Source organism: Solanum lycopersicum, chromosome 7, assembly GCF_036512215.1.
Source record: "Solanum lycopersicum chromosome 7, SLM_r2.1".
NCBI classification, from domain to species: Eukaryota; Viridiplantae; Streptophyta; class Magnoliopsida; order Solanales; family Solanaceae; genus Solanum; species Solanum lycopersicum.
Genome location: NC_090806.1, coordinates 6,304,293 through 6,325,630, shown reverse-complemented (window position 1 = coordinate 6,325,630; position 21,338 = coordinate 6,304,293). Strand labels below are relative to the sequence as shown.

At 29.8% G+C, this 21,338-nt stretch overlaps 1 protein-coding gene and 2 long non-coding RNA genes across 4 annotated transcripts; 1 reads left to right on the top strand and 2 right to left on the bottom strand.

Annotated features, from left to right (window-relative positions):
* The first annotated feature begins 8,802 nt into the window (after nt 1-8,802).
* On the top strand, nt 8,803-11,253 carry LOC138337130 (uncharacterized). Its single transcript, XM_069286707.1, has 3 exons — nt 8,803-8,928; nt 9,007-9,344; nt 9,436-11,253. The coding sequence occupies exons 1-3, from the start codon at nt 8,867-8,869 to the stop codon at nt 10,074-10,076; spliced, it is 1,041 nt and encodes a 346-aa protein (XP_069142808.1). The 5' UTR covers nt 8,803-8,866; the 3' UTR covers nt 10,077-11,253.
* A 107-nt stretch (nt 11,254-11,360) lies between these two features.
* LOC104648167 (uncharacterized) lies at nt 11,361-15,509 on the bottom strand. Of its 2 annotated transcripts, none has more exons than XR_011210557.1 (6): nt 15,370-15,509; nt 14,448-15,240; nt 14,170-14,349; nt 13,671-14,066; nt 13,062-13,588; nt 11,361-12,363 (listed from the first exon to the last, which is right to left on the bottom strand). It is a non-coding gene; the product is annotated as an uncharacterized lncRNA (long non-coding RNA). The 2 variants fall into 2 exon arrangements; XR_011210556.1 differs by lacking the exon at nt 11,361-12,363 and adding an exon at nt 12,468-12,961.
* A 2,808-nt stretch (nt 15,510-18,317) lies between these two features.
* On the bottom strand, nt 18,318-19,004 carry LOC104648166 (uncharacterized). The gene is made up of 2 exons (XR_742231.3): nt 18,822-19,004; nt 18,318-18,711 (listed from the first exon to the last, which is right to left on the bottom strand). It is a non-coding gene; the product is annotated as an uncharacterized lncRNA (long non-coding RNA).
* Nucleotides 19,005-21,338: the final 2,334 nt, after the last annotated feature.

The window sequence follows — 21,338 nt, the reverse complement described above, 5'->3', positions numbered from 1 at the left end:
AAATATATACTAGTTAATTACTTAATATAGCTATAGCTTGTCTTAATTTCTATTCACGGCCTACTTTTAGCTATAATTACGCAGCTCATTTTTTAGTCTTGTATAATATAATTTGTGTAACTATTTACACTTCTGATATTTGTAATTGAATAAATTCGATATTTCGAGTTTATACAAATATAACTGAATTATACAAATTTAACCACGAATTATACAAACATGCAAATTATCAAATCTGCAAATTATACAAACGAGAAACTTAAACTATAGTTACAATCCATAAGTATGCAACTTATAGCTATAGAGCATAATAAAGTTTATTATAATGGCTATTTGCGAAAGATCATCAAATTAATTTGCATATGGGCCTGGGCACATCACTCAGAGATTGCTAATGATACACTGCTGAATGGGAGGGTTATATCCGAGAGAGGAGAGATGTTTTTCAGAGAAGATAGTTGTAATTTTTTTAAATGATAGAGAATTTTAGAAATTATGATAAAATAAGATTTGTATTTATGTGATTTTTCCTTCTTATTTACATAATAGCTAGCCAAAATTCATAGAAAATATACGCTGACTATACAATATAGATTAGAAAGTATATACTAATTATACAATATAGTTTACATATATAAGAACTATACACTGACTATAGATTATGATACACTCGAAAAACTGAATATAGCTTAACTATATACGAAATATACATTGTCTATATATGAAGTCTACACTATCAAATTCAATCTCAATTAATTCAAAATCACCTTAAAACGGTCCTAATATTTACATATAAAATTCTCTCACTGCTTCAAAGTCTTTTGATTTCTACACGCTCTTTGTTTGACTTGAACAAAATTGGAAAAACCATGATCATTGACCATTGTGTATATGTATATTTAACATCCATAAATGATGAAATTGGAAGGAAGAAGAAGCAGAGTAGTCATTAATGGTGAAATTGAAAGGAAGAAGAATAATGTATTCGGCCAATTTTGATAATTTTAATTTGCCTTTTTAATAACTTCTGAATTGATTTGATGTCCTTTCATGCCATTGGTTCCTAGTCATCATGACCTATGAGTGTAATAAGTAACTTCAAAAAATGACTAGAATTTGAGCTTAAATAGAGATATACAACTATATTTTACTTAATTATGATTTATAGCTACATGTTAGTAGGAGGTGAGAGGTAAACGAGATCTAAAAGAGAGAAAAGAAAGGAAAGAGAGAGATTAAATACATGTTGTATCCATTGTTTCAGGTTATATAACGAACGCAATTGATACAATTGTCACGGCCCAAAAACAGACGAGATGACACTTGTCTATTACACCAAGACAAATTAGCCTCAATCCAACGAAAACATATAAAAAGTGAAAATAATAAATCAAGAACAATATAAAGGCAAAAAATTTATTCATTCTAAACAATAATTCAAAATATGGTTGTCACATGTACAAGTCACTATAATCATAAATTGCAGAATGTAGAAATAGGTAAAAGTTTCAATCTTTGTTTCTCAAATAGAACAAAGTATAAAGAAAAGGAAAAAAAAAGGGCCCTGAAGTGACAACCAATTACCTCTTTAATTCCTTGACAAGCCCCGAAATCAGAAGAAGGAGAAAGAGATTACATGGGTTCGGGATTGAAACCTACACAGGTATAGAAGTAAGGAATGAGTGCTAACAACACGGTGTTAAGCAACAACCTCCTAAACAAAGAAGCTAGCTAGGACACAAATACCCCTTAAACTCCAATCGAACCTTCTCAAACTACAACCTGCACAAAAATCAGCACAACTTAGCATTTCTACAATACACAGTTCACAAGGCTCAATATCTACAGTTCAATAGTCACAATCAATAAACAACAGAACCAAGTAAGTCTGAAGTCAAGTAGTTTCGTCACATGCAACAAGTACATCAATCTCATGTAACAAACAACTCATGCATAAATATCAAATGCATCAAGTCACAATAATCAATCTTTTACCAAAATCATTTTCCATCAACACATATCACTAGTCGGAATCATTTTTCATAGGCTTTATAAACACTTACCAAAAATGATTTCGACATCACAACACTTGGCGAAAAAGACCTTGACATCATAACACTCGCCGCTAGCAAAGATCTCGACATCACAAATCATCATGGCTCACCATGGTATTCACAATCAATGCACACAAACAATAATATACCACACAGAAGAGATAACAATTTACACATTTCAAGTCCACGTTCATGCTTTCAAACATTTCATCAATCAATCAACAAGGGTCACAACAAGACAATTCACATCATCATGTTCATCACATAGCCTTTTTCATCACAACCCATTTTTATTCATTTAGATGTATCAAGTGGACAATTAAAATCTTTCACCTCATCCCCATTACTCTCAATACGCAAGCAACGAAGGAAGTACATAAATTTTACGAGAATAAAGGCTTAGAAGACCATTTGTCTTAAATCAATTATCAGTCACTCCAAGAGTTGAGTCTTCTCCTTCCGGATCACTTCCAAAGCTACAATTTATAATAATCAAGTATTTACAATCACTTATCAAAAATAACAATTTTAATATCAATTATATAGATAAATGTGCCAATCAACTCAAAACTCAATTTCAAAATGACGATTTGAATCCGGAAAATAATACTTGAAAATGATGTTTATGGCTTTCGAAACTCATAAGTGAAAACCATTTTGAAAAAAAGGATCCAAACCACTTCAAAATTGCCACTTTTAAGTTCTTGGGTACTTGAATATAACCCCACATTTTTTATTTCAAAAGTTGATTGGAACACATAAATTCATAAATAATAGAGAAAATGGTCTAAACCCCCTCCACCCCACCCCCCCAATCTATATTCGAAATCTCAACTACACAATCCAACTTCACGGGTGTCCCATTACCCACATAAACTTTATTTTTATATATTTTCTACCCACCTAAGTGCTGACCTGTCATGGGAGGTGTTGTCACCGCCTCTAGGCATGTTAGAAGCATAATTTGACGAAAAATTCCTCCTTCTCCAACAGTCATCTTCCCCACTTTTAAATAACAATTACTTCTTCTTCCCCAACCATTAATTCTTGTTTATTTTGTGAAAAAATCACGATTTCCTCTCAAAATTAAGTAAGGTTCAGCAGTTAATGTTCATTTTTACTTCAAATCTTGAATTTAGGGTTTGTAATCTGCTCTAATTTCTTATTTAAGTCTCTAATTTAATTTTAAATTTTCTCAAAATTCATCAAAAATGACAAATAAAAACTTGAATAGGCTTTGTATGGATGAATCAGACCAAATGCCCAACGCTTTAGTGAGATGAAAATACGGAATTTTGCTAAATTTAAAAAATTTCTTGGTCGAAATTAAATTCGGGAAGAAGATTTTAGTTTTGCCCATGCTATGGTGTATGTATTTTTCTCTTGTATTCGTGCTACATTTCTTTTGACGATGCTAATGTACTTATTTGGATCATTTTTAGTCTAAAAATTGGAGAAGGAGATGAACATGAGAAAGAAAGGTTTTTGGATTTTTTTTCTTTGTTCTTTTGTTCTGCTTTCAGTTTAGGAGGGAAATGAGAGTTTCAAGGTGAGGGTTTCAGCGCGTGTAATCACGCAGGACAACTTATTTGGTTTATGTGTTGAGGTCATGACTTAGGAGGGTAGAAAATATATAAAAATATAGATTAGGTGGGTAATGGGACATCTGTGAAGTTGGATTGTGTAGTTGAGATTCGGGTATAGATTGGGGGGGGGGGGTAGACCATTTTCTCTAAATAATAATAATAGTTAAAGATTTTAAAAGCTTGATTCAAACACATAAATTCATAAATAATAGGTACGTAATTGAAGATTTAAAGTTGAAAATCGTTATCCAAAAGTTTTTTTCTAAATATTTTATCCAAATTGCCATCCCAAAAGCTCCCAAATCTCAAAAATGATAAATTGGGGCTTAAACCTCGAAATGACATGTCAAAAACCTTTCCTGATGTCACAAAAGTGAGAAGGGGTTAGCTTAAGGGAACCCCACTAAAAATGTGGGCATCACAAAAGCAAATGACCATCGTTAAACCGAAGGTCCCTTAAGTGAAAGTTTCTTCACAAATACAAAGATCTATAGGGGTTGACCCTTCGCAAAAATAAAACGAACATCGTTAAAGCGAGCCTTGTAAAAGCGAGACAGCTTTTACAAAAGTATAATGCACTTGAACACACGTTAGAAAATCAGCCAACACTTTAAACATCAAAAGGACCATCAAGATTTGTTTAGTACTGTACACATAATGAATCAATTATACTCTACATTATAGACTCAATGGAACTCACGACACGAATTCGATGTCTCCTTGACCCGACATCCATGAAAGTCACAAGAAACTAACTCACACCCAAAAAGGCTAAAACAAGCCCGGAACCTCTCAAAATTTAATCAAGACTTCACATAGCCCTAAAATTATCCCCCAAATTCAAATGAGACTTCTCCCAGTATTTTGATTCGAGTATCCGAACTTCAAATGTTTACCAAAATCAATCCAAAGGCTAAAATTCCATAGTTTCACAACTTAGGATCTGAAATCCTCAAGAAGACTCAGAATCATAAACCAACAACTCTCACAGATCATATATCACATTCAGGGACTAATGGAATCGATGAAATTCTAGTTCAACTCTCAAAACTTCAAAAAACACCGAAAATCACTTTCTTAATAACTTAACCTTTCAAACTTTAAAACTTACAAAAATTCTCAATGCTCAACTCAAAGTTCAAAACTAACTTTTCAAAATAAAAATAGTAGACTTGGTGTCAATATCGTGTGAGCAGGACGGTAATTTATGAAACTTCCCAAAACTTACTGATAGGGGTCATTACAAGACTTGTGTGAGATATCTTTAAATGGTTTTAAATGACCATCTTATAAGGTTGACACATGTATGCGTAGTTTTTCTCTCAATAGTCAATTAGTCTAAGGGTTCGCTTGGAAATAACAGTGATTTTGAGTGCTCGTTTCGTTCAGGATGTAGGCACAGAACGTGACACATGACCTAAAATTTTTAAGTCATTATCCCCAAAAAAAAAAAAAAATCGCACTCAATTTTTTTCACAATTATCCTACTCAAACGATCCACTATATACACCATTAGAATCTCAAATACGATATCTCCATTTCTATTGATTTTATTAACTAGATAAATAGACAAGTATACTAGCTTTAGAAAGTTTTAACTTGTGCTTTAGTTGACATATTATCTTGTAAGTAATCTCCATGAGCTTTGTTTGACTTAAATTAAATTAGGCGAAGCTCTCAAAAGATAATAAATCTCAAATGTCACATCATCGTTCCTATTAGTTTAAACTACACAAATAGATAAGGATACAAGCTTTAGGGAGTGGTACCCATATCAATCGTTAGTATATATGGATCGACGTGGAACCCGAGAAAATCAAATGTGAATATTCATGTACCAAGCGTGATATTTATGTCAATCGTTAGTATATACCATGCATGATATCTGAGCCAACGATATTATATACCAAGCGTAATATCCGAGCCAATCACCAGTCACACTTTACAATCACCAACACAACCAATAGCAAGCACATTTATACATCCAAATAAACACAATCATTGCATGTGATTGACAACATTTAATTTTTCAAGTCATACTCTTTCCTTTTCTCATAATCATATATATCATGCATTCTATACTAACGAAGCAGTTGACAAATACACAAACACATGTGTGCGTGTGTGTGTGTTGTGTGTGTGTTTGTGTGTGCGTGTGATTTTATATATATATATATATATATATATATATATATATATATATATATATATATATATATATATAAAACATGTATTAACAATGTATTTCAGGAGTTTTTAGATTCTACGCGATATTCCCTTTGAACACTGATGGATCATGTCATTACATTAACCTAGTACAATTTATCATGTTTTGTGCATCATTTATATATTAAAACATGTTTGTATATAACCTGATATAAAATAAAAAAAATCAATTTGTATATTCATTCCATGCATATTAACAACCTTAGGCATATCGTTAATTATATTTTATACACCATCTATTCATTAAAACACGAATATCTTAGATATTAAAAAAAATAACAAATTAGATATCTTATTTACCCATTCCATTTGTAAAAGAAGAAAAAAACTTTAAGAAAATCTTTATACGAATGTTATAATTGGTGGAATGTTGAAGAATGACAAAAGTCCCACATCGGTGATTAATGAGATGGGTGGACTCCTTATAAGGCTTGGACAATCCTCCTCTCTTTGAGCTAGCTTTTGGGGTGTGAGTTAAGCCTAAGACCTAATTTCACATGGTATCAGAGCAGGGTCCGTCTCACCCGATGTTGGGGTCTCCAAAATCAAAATTGCCCACGCACCAGATGCTAAGCACTGGACGTGAGGTGGGGTGTTAAAGAATGACAAAAGTCCCACATCGGTGATTAATGAGATGGGTGGACTCCTTATAAGGCTTGGGCAATCCTCCTCTCTTTGAGCTAGCTTTTGGGGTATGAGTTAGGCCTAAGACCTAATTTCACAAATTCATTTATCAAATTAAGCATTTAAGAAATTGTTGACATAAGAAGTTTATCTGTTTTTTCTTTTGAAATACAGAATAATGGGAAAGAAAAGTATTTTTGTCATTATATTTTTTTTAAAGAAAAGTAGAAAATTATGTGGCACCATTTTCTTTTTGGCCAGTCCCAAAAAGAATGTCACATTTCATTATATGATAAGTATTTAAAGGTACAATTTTTCTTTTACCCTTATTGGTCCCATTTAATTTTAAATAGTACTTTAATACATTTATTAGAACCGTCAATATGGGGCTAGGCCTGTTGGACCGGCCTGGCCTAGCCCGAGATTTAATAGGGTTGGGCTACGATTTTTGGAACCCATTTGAGAAAAAGACTTTTTAGCCAGCCTGAATAAGTCTGTTGCTTTATAGGCTTGAGAAATATCGGTAGAGCCGGCCTGTGGGTCAATAAAAATTAATTAAAATATAATATAGTATTAAAATTTAAAATTATAGAGAGTACAAACTCAAAACAATTAGGTTAATATTTCTATTAGAAATTTATACTTTTATTTGAAAAAAAACATAATAAATATTACAAAGATAATTGTATTTGTGGATTTAATTAAAAAGTAGTAACATTAACATCATGTAATTTGTTTTGTCGATATTTATGATAATATTTTTAAATTATAATTTATAATTTAATTTAATAATCCTAAACATAATATATTTTTTTAAATAAAGTCGGTTGGCCCGGTAAGTCTGTAGCACAGGTACTTGTGGGTTGAGGTGATCGTTTTCTGACCCATACCAAAAATGAGTTAGCCCAAACTGACCCGTAAAATGTCGAAGCATGTATGGATTAGCTCAGATAGGGTGGGCTAGCCCATATTGACAGCTTTAACATTTATGAGGAGAGAGAAAAGTCAATCTACTTTTGAAGGACAATTTGTTAAGCAATTCAAAGTCTTCAATTATTTTTTAAACTTCGTGCCGAATCAAATGGTGCCACATAAAATGGAACGAAGAGAGCATTCTTTTTCCTTTTGAGAAGTAGAAAAATGGGGAAGAAAATTTTTATCAAAAAAAAAATCTGAATTAACCTTAATTTTTCAGACCAAATCCACTCTAATTTGCAATATTTTGTAATATAAGATTATGCTTTATAAATAATAATAATAAGAAGAAGAAGAAAACTCTTTACTGTAATATAGAATTCTTAAATATATATGTGATGTGATTTTTCTTTCAATTTTTTAGCAATCATATTATGTTATGTTTTCAAAAACAATTTTATACTATTAGTTAAATTTAGACAACTATTTTTGTAATCAATTTAAACAATCATAGAAAGTGATTTCAAAAAAATTTCTTAAAAATCGCTGCCAAGGCAGCGATTTTTATTTTTATTTTTAAATAAGGTACATCGCTGCCTAGGCAGCGATTTTAAAGAAAAATTTGTTTTTAATAAATATGTAAATCGCTGATATGACAACAATTTAAAAAAAAATTAAAATGTTAAATCACTGTCTTGGCAGCGATTTAAAGAAGATTTTTTTTTAATGAAATCGCTGCCAAGGCAGCGATTTAACATTTTGTAAAAAAAATTTTTTTTTTTTTATAAATCGCTGCCTTGGAAGCGATTTTATTAAAAAAAATAAATTTAAATCGCTGCCTAGGAAGCTATTTTTAAAAAAAAAATATTAAAGCAGCGATTTTATATATAAAAAAAATTTATAATATTTTTTAAAATTTAAATATATAACTTATAAGAAAATATACTTTATTTTTAAAAAATTAAAAATAAGTAAAGTAATAAATATATTTTCTTTCTAAAAAAAGATGTTATATTTAATTTAAATTTAAATAATATTTGAATTCAAATAAAATTTTAAATTAAAATAATTAAATTTTTTAAATAAAAAATTAAAGGCAGCGATTTTATTGATTTTTTTTATTAAAAACAAAATAGCTGCCTACAACGATTTCCTTTATATATATATATATATATATATATATATATATATATATATATATATATATATATATATATATATATATATATATATATATATATATATATAATTAAAGATAATCACATGTAAATAGTGTAGATGGATTGATTGATTCACATGTAAATAGTAAAGATTTTGTTTTATTATAAATTGTGAATAGAGAGTTCACGTGTAAATAGTTTCAATATTTTACATTGTTATAAATTGCCGAATTATCATTCATATTGCATTCTACCTTTTCAATTTCCAACAATCTTAGGTAAATAAAGTCATTTGAATATTATGGGAGAGTCTAGCCAAAATTTCTGTCATTTGAATTTTTTCTCATCGGATTCAACTAATAGGTAAATAAAGTAATGTTTTCTTATTTCTTAAAAACTATTTTTCTTATATGTAATATATTTATATTATTATTTTTATAGGTATGATCAAATTCAAAATGCAGTGAATTATTGTACACAAATTGTAAATAATAATGTTATGGGTGATGAACGAGTTGGTGAGTTGCACAATGATGAACCTTCCGAGCATGAATTAACAGACAGTGATGATATGTATGACGACGATGATGATAATGTGGATAATGCACCTAATGCTCCTAATGCATCCGTTGAAGATCAAAGTATTAATTATCATTCTACAGCGATTCCATACTTAGATCACACTGAAAAAAATACAGAAGATTTTATCTACACGAGAGATGACGGTTCCATTCGAACGACACTTTGGAATTCAAACAATCCTAAACATATCCAGTCAGGTTCGATTGTTGAAAACTAAATATTTTATAGTTGTTTATTTATTTATTTATTTATTTCATGTTGATTAATTTAATTTGTATATGCAACTAGGTATGTTATTTATGAATAAGATGCAAATGAAATCTGCAGTAAGAGCATATAATCTTGCTATTAAAAAAGAATTTCTTTGTGATCAATCCAAAAGTAAAAGTTGGAAAGTTATTTGCAAGCGTCATGAGTTAGGATATGATTGGATGATTCGGTTTAGAGAGATTTCAAGCGGTATGTGGAAGATAGGAAAAATGATTGAACCTCATACTTGTCTTAAAGATAACTATAAGGAGGATCATTTCAATTTGAATGATAACATGATTGCCACTTCATTAATACCATATGTTATAAAAAATCCGGACATAAATATTAAGATGATTCGTGAAATTATCAAAGGAAAGCATCACTATACTCCTAGTTATAGAAAAGCACAAAAAGGTCGAAGAAAAACATTTCGAATGGTTTATGGTGATTTTGAAAGTTCATTTAAGGCATTACCTCGATACATGGATGCACTACAATTATTCAATCCAGGCATTATTATTGAGTGGGAGCATCATTCTACAACAATGCAAGGTGAGCAAATTTTTAAATTTCTTTTTGGGCTTTTAAACAGAGCATTGATGGTTTCAAAAGTTGTAGGCCGGGCATTTCTATCGACGGCATACATCTTTATGGTTTGTATGATATCAAATTATTAATTGCGGTTGGAATTGATGCGAATGGAAATATTTTTCCACTTGCATATGCTTTAGTTGCACGTGAGAGTTTTGAGTCTTGGTCATGGTTTCTCAAGTTATTATGGACACATGTAGTTTGTGAACGATAAGGAATTGGTCTTATTTCTGACCGTCATCAAGGAATCTTGCAGTGCGTTCAATCTTATGATTGGTTGAGTCCACCCAACACATATCATAGATTTTGTGTTCGACACTTAAAAGCAAATTTTAATAAAAAATTTGTAAATAGTGAAATCGAAAATCTAATGTGGTTGGCTGCTACTGAGCAACAGGAGAAAAAGTTTGTGCAACAGATGCAACAAATCAAAACATTGTCTCCTGCAGAATATGAATGGTTAAATGAATTTCCTTTGGAAAAATGGACAATGTATAAGGATGGTGGTCGTAGATAGGGTGCCATGATGACTAATGTTTCTGAGTCATATAATGATTTATTGAAAAAGCTCGGGGGCTTCCTGTGACTGCCATGGTTCGAATGACGTTCAAAGATCTCGTTGATCGTTTTGTCAAAAGAAACAATCTTGCAATTGCATTACTTCAAATTAATATGTCATGGCCTCTTGCGATAGATAAAATTTTTAATGATTATTATCAAAGAGCTCAAGGGCACACAAATATGATGACTTACAACACATGTGATGGAGTTTTTGAAATTCTTACTTTTGCTCATGATGGTAAAGGTGGAAATGTCCACAAGGTTACTGCAAAAGGTAAGAAATGTTCTTGTGGAAAATGGAGAAACTGTCATATGCCTTGTTAGCATGCTATCAAATTTTGTGGACTTCGCGGAATCGAGCCAAAATCTTATGTTAGTAAATTCTACAGTGCAAAATATTACAAATGAACATACAGTGAGACATTTAACCCAGTGGGTGATGAAATGTATTGGCCACTAGCTCCTTTTAATTTAATTGCAAATACTGAATATTTGCGAACAAGTGGTACGCAAGTAAGAAGCCGACTTAAGAATGATATAGATATAGCTCCGGCTCGCATGACTAGAAAATTTAGTGATTTAAGGAGACAGGTCACACAAAGGCACGATGTCCTATTCGATTTTTAATATTTTGTCTATGTTTTTAAGGTTAATGTATTTTATTATCTTGTTATTAATATTATGATATATCTTTTATATTTATTTGTTGACATGAATTCAATTTGTCTTGTGCATTTTAAATATTGTACGTATAATATCTTTACATTATTATTATATTATTGATTTGAACTCTATTAAAAATAATGATTTGACCTAATATAAAAAGTATTGATTTGACCTAACATAAAACGTATTGATTAGACCTATGACATAAAAAAAATTAAATCCTGCAAACTTGTTCAACCATAAAAAAAAGGAAAGAATCTCATTACTTTGTTCAAACTTGCACGAAACAACAAAATTTACATATTTCCAAATTCGAATCTTCAGCCTTTTAGAATAAAGGTGCATAAAAAAAATTATTCTTCTGAATCCGAATCTTCTACATCTTCATTTTCAAAAATTTTCTCATTTTGATAGTGACTGCTGTTAGGACCGAAATAAGCAGGTGTAAACGCGGAAGCTAGCAAAGCAAACCTCAAAAGACCACGAGTAAGAAGACAACGAGAAATATACCAAAAGACACAAAGATTTAACGTGGTTCGGTCAATCGACCTACGTCCACAAAGGAGATGAGCAATCCACTATAAATATGAGAGTACAAAATACAGAGAGAAACAACCTCAACCAATTCACTTGGAATACATGGGAGTTTCACACAAGTGATAACGTATCAAACTTGTGACCCACAAATTCTCCCCCTAACCAATACTCTCAAAGCCCTTAATACTACATTGTGAATGCTAATTAAGTTAGAAGAAACATTCCTCTATTTATAGAGTCCTAAACCTTTTCCTACCAGAAAAAGGATTAGTCAATCTAAAACCTTTTCCCAAAAGGAAAACCTATTTATGGTAAGAAATCACGGCAAATAAAACCCAACAAATCTCCCCCTTGACCTGAATTTCTGACAAAATAAATTTGTTCACCTTCTTCACTTAATCTTCAACAACTTGCTTCTCCTCTCCATAATCTCCTTTGCAAAATTTATGTATCAACACAGAGAACCTCTCTGAAACAATTTCTCCAACAAACTCTTCATTACTGTCAAAAAGGTTGCGACTACAACTACACCCGTCAAGATGAACACCTCTTTCTAACCTGGTTCAATCATCGATTATCGAACCACTAAACCTGACTCCGTCATTGAATCTGGCTATGATACCACTTGTTAGGACCGAAAATAAGCAGGTGTACACGCGGAAGCTAGCAAAGCAAACCTCGAAAGACCACAAGTAAGAAGACAACGAGAAATATACCAAAAGACACAAAGATTTAACGTGATTCGGTCAATCGACTTACGTCCACAAAGGAGATGAGCAATCCACAATAAATATGAGAGTACAAAATACAGAGAGAAACAACCTCAACCAATTCACTCGGAATACATGGGAGGTTCACACAAGTGATAACGTATCAAACTTGTGATCCACAAATTCTCCCCCTAACCAAAACTCTCAAAGCCCTTAACTCTACATTGTGAATGTTGATTAAGTTAGAAGGGACATTCCTCTATTTATAGAGTCATAAACCTTTTCCTACCAGAAAAAGGATTAGTCAATCCAAAACATTTTCCTAAAAGGAAAACCTATTTATGGTAAGAAATCAGGGCAAATAAAACCCAAAAACTGCATGTTCCACATCTAGTTGATTTGTGTAGCCTAGATGTTTTCCAAGGTGGATTTTGTCTATTAAGAACTAAATTTTGTGAAGCCCCAGCATTAAATCTTGAATCATCGGATACAGTTACCTATAATACAATATAATATAATATAATCAAATAAACATGCAATAAAATTAAAAAAAATGATACAAAGTTAAAAAAATTGTATGAAAATTATTATACTTACATTCGAAAAATTCAATCTTCCACCAAATGGAGAATTATGTATAGGAAATTCACGCATACCATGTTGAATACCATATTGAGATCCACTAAATTGCGCAAAACCAGATATTGGAACCTGTGGAGTTACAAAACCAACTGTTTGCTGACTAGAAAAATTAACAATAGTGTTAGAGGGCCCTGTAGAAAAATCAAACGTGGGATAATAAGGCTCGGCAGTCGCCACATTAGTGTTAGAGGGCCCTGCAGAAAAATCAATTGTTTCACCAGCGGTCCTTCTACCTCGACGTGCACCCTCTCTCGGTATTTTTTATCTTGATCGGCGAGATACTTGTACTGGTGATGGTTCATCGTATTGAGTGGGAGGATTGTAATCAGGATCAAGCTCAACCACGTTCTCTGAAAGTCCGCATTCATTGAATCCATTGAAATACGAGCGACTTCCTCTGCATATTGTCTCATTTCATTAGATTGATTTTCATCATTTTCAATCATCCGAGCTCGACGATACTGCATTTCATGACCCCTAGCCTATAATGAATAAACAAATATCAATAACAAAAAAATTATTAAAGATTGACATAATAATTTAAAATTTACATAATATACATACTAATGCCTCATGTCTTCCTGCCATGTGTTGATACCCTTTTTGTACAACATGTTGTGGATTTCCAATGACCATGCGGGTATGCCTCATGTACCAACGAAAGTAATCTGTTTGATCACTTACAAATGGAGGTCGAAATATACGATTTGGACGTTGTTCCCATAAATATTGTGTGTAGTTAAATGCATCTATATCTTCTTGTTTTATTTTGGATCGTTTATCACGCTTAAAATGATATTCGAAAAATTGGGTACACGGTCTCACAACACGATCAACCATGTGCCACTCACGATAAATTCCATAAATCAGTGGCACTTGTGCCATCCAGACACGTTGTCCTGACCGACACCACTCAGGCAATCCATTAATAACATCTTCCGAATAAGGTTGCCAAATAAACTATAAAAAAATAATTAAGTAAGATAATTATAAAAACAACATTGACAGAAAAAAAATATGTACGTGAAAATGAATAGTTTAAGATACTAATAATATTAAATACCTGTTCATCAGTTAGATTATCTAGTACATCCCTAATCACACCTATTACAGTTCGTGCCTCATTTTGATGATTTCTACGTCGCGTCCATTTACGTGCAAGCGCAGTTGAAACCTCAAGTTGATTGGTCCTTAGAGGCTTTGGCAATGGTTGCAGGGGAATAATTCTTTCTCATCCCCAAATCTACGATAAATAAATTCACCATTACTTATAATGCACTTAAATTTCAAAGTGCATATTACTAGTATATAAAAAAATATTTAATTAAAAATTATGTATACCTGCACTAAAGAGAGAAATCCACAAACTTCATTTGATTTTTTCATTGATGCACGGCATAAACAATTATACAAATATGAAAATGCGGCTGATCCCCATGCTTGAGTTGACAATAAATCTTAATTTCTCATGTCAATCAAAATGTCCACATTAATCTTATTATTAGATTTATCCGGAAATATTGATCCACCACATAACCATAATAAATATAATCTAAATCTTTGTTGAACTTCATGCTCAGTTGAGTTATCATTAATACCATCCAAACCTTCGATATACTCAATCAATTTATATGTTAACAATCTACTAACACCAGAAAAACAACTAGTATCGGGTAACCATCATGTTAATTCAAATGTCATTTCTGTCTACCTATAATCCCTAAAGAATCAGCTCCATTTAAAATTATACGACTATCATCTACTACCATTCCGAATAAAATTTCAATATCATGTAAAGTTATGGTAGCCTCGCTAGTTCGCATGTGAAAAGTATGAGTTTCTGGACGCCACCTTTCAATTAAAGCAGAAATTAATCTAGAGTCGTACGACACACATCCTACATCCAGAATTCCTTTAAATCTACAATTTTTAAAATATTGATGGATGCGAGAATATAATGGATGATATTTTATATGTTGGCAAAATTCAATATCACCACGACGCGTATATAAGCAAGACCTCTCTTCTTTTATGCTACCATTCCAAATTCCTTCGGAACGATGATGAACTTGAATTTTTAATACATCATGCTCTACTGGACCAGGATGTACGTATACATTTGACGGATGCATATCTATATACAAAAAATAAAAAGAAATATTAACATTAATATAAGGATCAAACGATTGAATATATCAACAATATCATATAAAAGTATAAAATTAATTAAAATAAATTAAAAATAAAATAAATTCAAACTCACCTTATTAAGAAAATGCTTTTAAAAACTTTAGAGAATTAGAAAAATAGCAAGAATTTTAAGATTGTTGGAGAATTGAAAAGGTAGAATGCAATATGAATGATAATGCAACTTGTTGGAAAATTGAAAAGGTAGAATACAATATGAATGATAATTTAGCAATTTATAACATTGTAAAATAATGATACTATTTACACGTGAACTCTCTATTCACAATTTATAATAAAACAAAATCATTACTATTCACATGTGAAATCAATCAATCCATCTACACTATTTACATGTGATTATCTTTAATTATATATATATATATATATATATATATATATCAAGGAAATCGTTGTGCCTATTTCGTTTTTTAAAAAAAAATCAATAAAATCGTTGCCTTTAATTTTTTATTTAAAAAATTTAATTATTTGAATTTAAAATTTTATTTGAATTCAAATATTATTTAAATTTAAATTCAATATTATATCTATTTTTAGAAAGAAAATATATTTATTACTTTACTTATTTTTAATTTTTTAAAAATAATGTATATTTTCTTATAAGTTATATATTTGAAATTTTAAAAAATATTATAAATTTTTTATATATATAAAATCTTTGCTTTAACATTTTTTGTTTTATTTTTTATTTTTTTAAAAATAGCTTCCTAGGCAGCGATTTATAAAAAAAAATTAATTAAATCGCTTCCTAGGCAGCAATTTATATAAAAAAAAAATTTACAAAATCGCTTCCAAGGCAGCGATTTATAAAAATAATTTTTTTTTACAAATTCGCTTCCAAGGCAGCGACTTATAAAATAAATTTTTTTTTGTTTTACAAAATCGCTTATAAAACAAATTTTTTTTTACAAAATGTTAAATTGCTGCCTTAGTAGCGATTTCATTAAAAAAAAAATTTCTTTAAATCGCTGCCAAGGCTGCGATTTAACATTTGAAAAAAAATAAAAAAAAATTTAAATCGCTACCACAGCAGCGATTTACATATTTATTAAAAAAATGTTTTTTTTTAAATCGTTGCCGGCAGCGATTTCATTCAACGATTTCATTTTTTATTTAAAAAAAAAACAACTTTTGCAAAATCGCTGTAGAGGCAACGATTTTGCTTTTTCAGGTGAGGTAAGTTGTTGTTGATGCAGCGATTTTACCGTTTTGGTTAATATAAATTTTTATATACCATTTTGAAATTTTTATTAATATTTTGTACCCTTTATGTTTCGGACTCTTATATTAACAAAAGGATACATTTAATTAAATGTATAATTAAGTTTGAAACAAATTTTACAGGTATTCTAGTCATTTTGACAAAGAAACAACTCATTTTCACTCCGATTCAAACATATCAACTCTTATTAGTAGTTTCAATACTTTTATCCAAACACATAATTTTTTTATTTATAAAATCAATTTCAAACACTTCAATATATTTTCCATCACTTAATCAAATGGACTCTTATATATAGATAGCTACACAAATATGATCTTAAAGTTTATTTTAGATCTTACTTTTTAATTCTCAAACTCTCTACGCATTCAAATACCATCACATAAATTTGAAACAAAAGAAATATTATATCTCCAAGCTTCTTTAAGTTACATATATTATAGTGCGAATCAGTGTTTCCAAAAATGTTTTTTTTGGGAGAGTCTGGGGAATGGGCTTACTAAAAATGTTTTATTTTTACTTATTTTCTTAATAATAAAAATATAAATTTAAATAAACACGAGACTACACATCATATTCATAAGACTTGTACTTCGAAGCTTACGTCTCATCATATACAGCATAAAATATCTCACCTCACGAGTCACGTCCCGTCTTTATCGTGGCCGAGTTGCAAGGAGGAGTGGCAAAAGTTTGTGAAAGGCTAGCTCGACATGGTCAGGACCTTGTTTGAACACTGGTAATTGCAACACCCAATGAATTAAGTGGGAGCATGCTAGCTCTGGAGCTTGTCACTAGAGATGGTTTTGGATTTACTTGTTTCTGTTATTTCAATTGCTAAATCAAATTAACTACACCTACCTATATGCTTCATAAGGGCCTCCAATTTACTAAGATTGGACAACTACCCCTAGTTGTGTTGATGTGTTTAATTTTTACATATCGTTTCATAATGTATCATATTACATTATATTGTGCTTTACTCTATTGTTTTATTTTCACCAATAAACTTATAATATTAATATGAGGGATAATCTTAGATATCTTTGTGCATCGATCGGTTCGGACGTTCGGTTTCATTTAATGTATTATCAATTTCGATTTTTTAAATATGATAAATCAATATGATACTTTTTTTTATCGATTTATTGATTTTGGTCCTTAACGGTTCGATTTTCAGTTTAACCAATAAAAAAATACTTATAAAATAAATATGTGGCTTTTCTAATAAATTTGACGCGACAAACACAGTAACGCAACTTGAACAGATGCTTATAATATAGAAATAATAATAACAAACAGGAAAAAAAAATATTTTAATATTTATGTATGGGTAAAAGTAGTAAATTATTACAATTTTTAATGGGTTATCAGTTTACCCAATAACATAATATTAAAAACCCAATACCAAACCGATAATGTAACTCAATAATTTTTTTAATAAAACCATTAAAAATCCGGTAACGCAATAACTCTTTTCCGATTCAGTTTATCAATTGTTCGATTTATCAATCATTCGATTTTTGCACATATCTAAATTTCTCTCCAGATTTCATTCTATACCATTCATCTCTATGTGGTCTATGATATTACACTTACCCCTTGTGTTGCTTTTTTGGGTAATCATTCTTTAAAACTCTTTAAAATAAAAGAAATTTATTAAGACTTGACGAATTTACTCTTCTTTTATATTAATTTATTTATATTGCATAAAACATGACTTATTTAATAAATAATTTTAAAATAAATTAATACCATGATATATAAAAACACTCCAAATATAAACATGGATAGAAATCCTTAATCCAACAATTCAAACAAACCTTGTTATACCAAACATCAAAATCTTAAACCACAGAAAATAAGTGTTACAGAGCAAAACATAGAGAAAAGTTAAATCTCTGAAATTTGGCATTATTATTATGGTAGTAACTAATGTCGATTTTAATCCCAAACAAATTGAAGTCGATGGTCCATTAAATAAATTTCCCTACTAAGGTTTATGAATAGCGGTATAACAAATCCTGCAATAACAAACTCCAAATTGACAAATTCCATCAGAAGCATCCTCACTGTTTTTGCAATTGAAATCACAATTAAAACAACTTCCCTCTGATGAAGTGCTGACTTGATCTACACATGCGATAGGTGGTGGATCGAGTTCTAGTTCCTTTTCTGCACCACAAAACAAAATTATCAAAATAAATTAAACTATAAACTTTATTCAAAAAGAAAACAAATTAAAGGCGCGAAAAAATGAAGATGTTGAAGGGAAGAATAGTTACGAGCGATTATACTTGTAATGAGAAGGAAGCAGGAAAGAAAGACAAGGAAATAAACTTGGGGCTTAGCCATTGATTATCTATATATTTGAATTGTTACGAACACTTATGTATCTATTTATAATCGATAAGAATATTATTTGAGAAAAAAATAATCTTTATTTATATATATATAAATAAAAGTTCGAGACTTGTGCCGACTATAAAAGATTCTTATAACTACTAATGTTATGGTACGTAGAAGACCATTTCAAAAGATGCTAAGTTACTTGTATGAGTAGTTGTTGTATTTTCTGTATGTTCACAAATCACAATTATCATATAAAAATATTTAACTCATTATTTTATAAATAAAAAATTAAAAAAAAGTGGAGCCAGATTTTTTTTTTATGGGTTGTAATGATAATGATTTTTACTTATCGGGTTTTTGGTTTATTTTTTTTTAAATATATTAAATGAAGCACTAAATTTTTTCAATACAAATACAGATTTTAAACAAAAAAAGTTATTGAATTCTATCGAATCTCTTATTAGCAATTTTGCCAAATTTTTAAATTCGTCTAATATGTATCAACATCAAACTAAAATATATATTGAGCGTCACAATCTTCTGAGCTATGGTTAGGGTCTTAGGGATGACTCAAAGGTCCGGCTGGTAAGACTTTGATTTAGTCCCTTAAATTTGAACCCCAAAAGTTTTATGCTGAAATTTATGAATTTAGTTTTTTTAAAATAAATAATATTGAATTATATTTTTAAAAAGAACAACCATTGAAATATTTTTAATAAAAATATTTTAAAATTATGAAATAAACTAGTCAAATCTTCGTAGTAGTATTAAATAATATTTTTACAAAAATATCCAAGTTATTTAATTGAAAACATGACTACATCTTATTAATTTGGATTAAATTTTTATTGTATAAATAAAAATATACAATAAATTTTGTGTTCATGGTTGAAAAAAACTCAATCATAACAACCATAGATGATAAGAAGTTAGATTGTGTGACATATGATTTTCTAGATACGTATCAAAGCTTGTCAATTTCAAGATATTAAATATATCAATTGATTTAATAAATCAACTCAATTTCACAAATATGAACTCGAACCAGTTACTAATTTGTCACAAATAAATATCTTGCATTGGATGATTCTAGATGTTTGGAGAGAGATTATTTATCTGTAAAAATTATCATTTTAACCTTGTTCTTCCCAACTATCACGTTTATGACCTTGGATTAGTGGAAAATTACAAAAATAGCTTTGGTAGTCCATGTGATGACTCTTGTATATAGTAATAATATAGAAACTAGATATTTAAGCCCGTAATACGGGCTCAATATAATTTTATATACTTTGTTAAAAAAATTTTGATAAATTCACAATTTAAGGTATTATAGTCCTCTTTTGGGTGCATCCCTATTTCCTCTTAGATACATCTATTTCCTCTCAGATACATATCTATCCCTTTTCGAGTACATTTCTTAAGTAATATGTCATTTGTAATTTATTGGATAACCAAGCATGTATTCGACAAGATTAAAAAATTTGAGATTTTTGTAATTGAGAAAACTTCTCAGATATGATGTAATTAGCCTCCAAAGATATGAATTTTCTATAATTTATACTATTTTTTTCTTTAGTAAACAACTTCAATATATTAATTTATAATCTATTTCAAATGGTCATATGACATAAATGTGTAGTTTACAACCTAAATTGAGAAAGTTTAATTTTAAAAAATTCTTTGCAGCAAGGAAATAGTGAATTGTGTTAGATTAAGAGTTAAAACATTTCATGTTCAAGGAATATATAAAATGTTGATATCTTTGAAAAATTTAATCGGTCTTCATATATATGCGCAAGTGCTATCTATTTTTCACAATATTATTATCTTCGTTTTGAATATTTGCACCATAAGCTTTGCATCTGATAAACTATTAATCATTGATCAATCAATTCGTAATGATTGATTTAAAGTCTTTCAAATCTCTATTGCTTCAACTTAAGTATAATGTGTTTGTGTTTGACTTTGTCGATGAAATTTGTGATACATTTATTATTGCTTCGATAAATAAAAATACTTAAAAATTGATTTCTAACACAATAAAAACAATCAAGAAATCAACTTTATTTCTATATATAATAACAATTATCGCAATGTTATATTTTAAATATTGAAAGTATTTATCAAAAAATAATTTTGCCTGCACAAAAACAAAAACAATCATGAAAGAAACTTTATTTCCGTATAAAATAACAATTATCGTAATGTTATATTTTTAATTACATGAAATAATTTTTTTGATACTACACTTAATATCACGCCGTAAAGAAAACTCTAAAGCTTGCCCCCCACCCCACCCCACACCCACACACACAAAATAACCAATATATTTTTTTCGAGGTTTTCTTTTTTTAATTTATTTATTTTTTAGTTTTTTTCTTCCTCTAAATTTCTAAACAATCTTTTTCTATTGACATTTTCTTCTTTATTATTTAACTACTCATTTT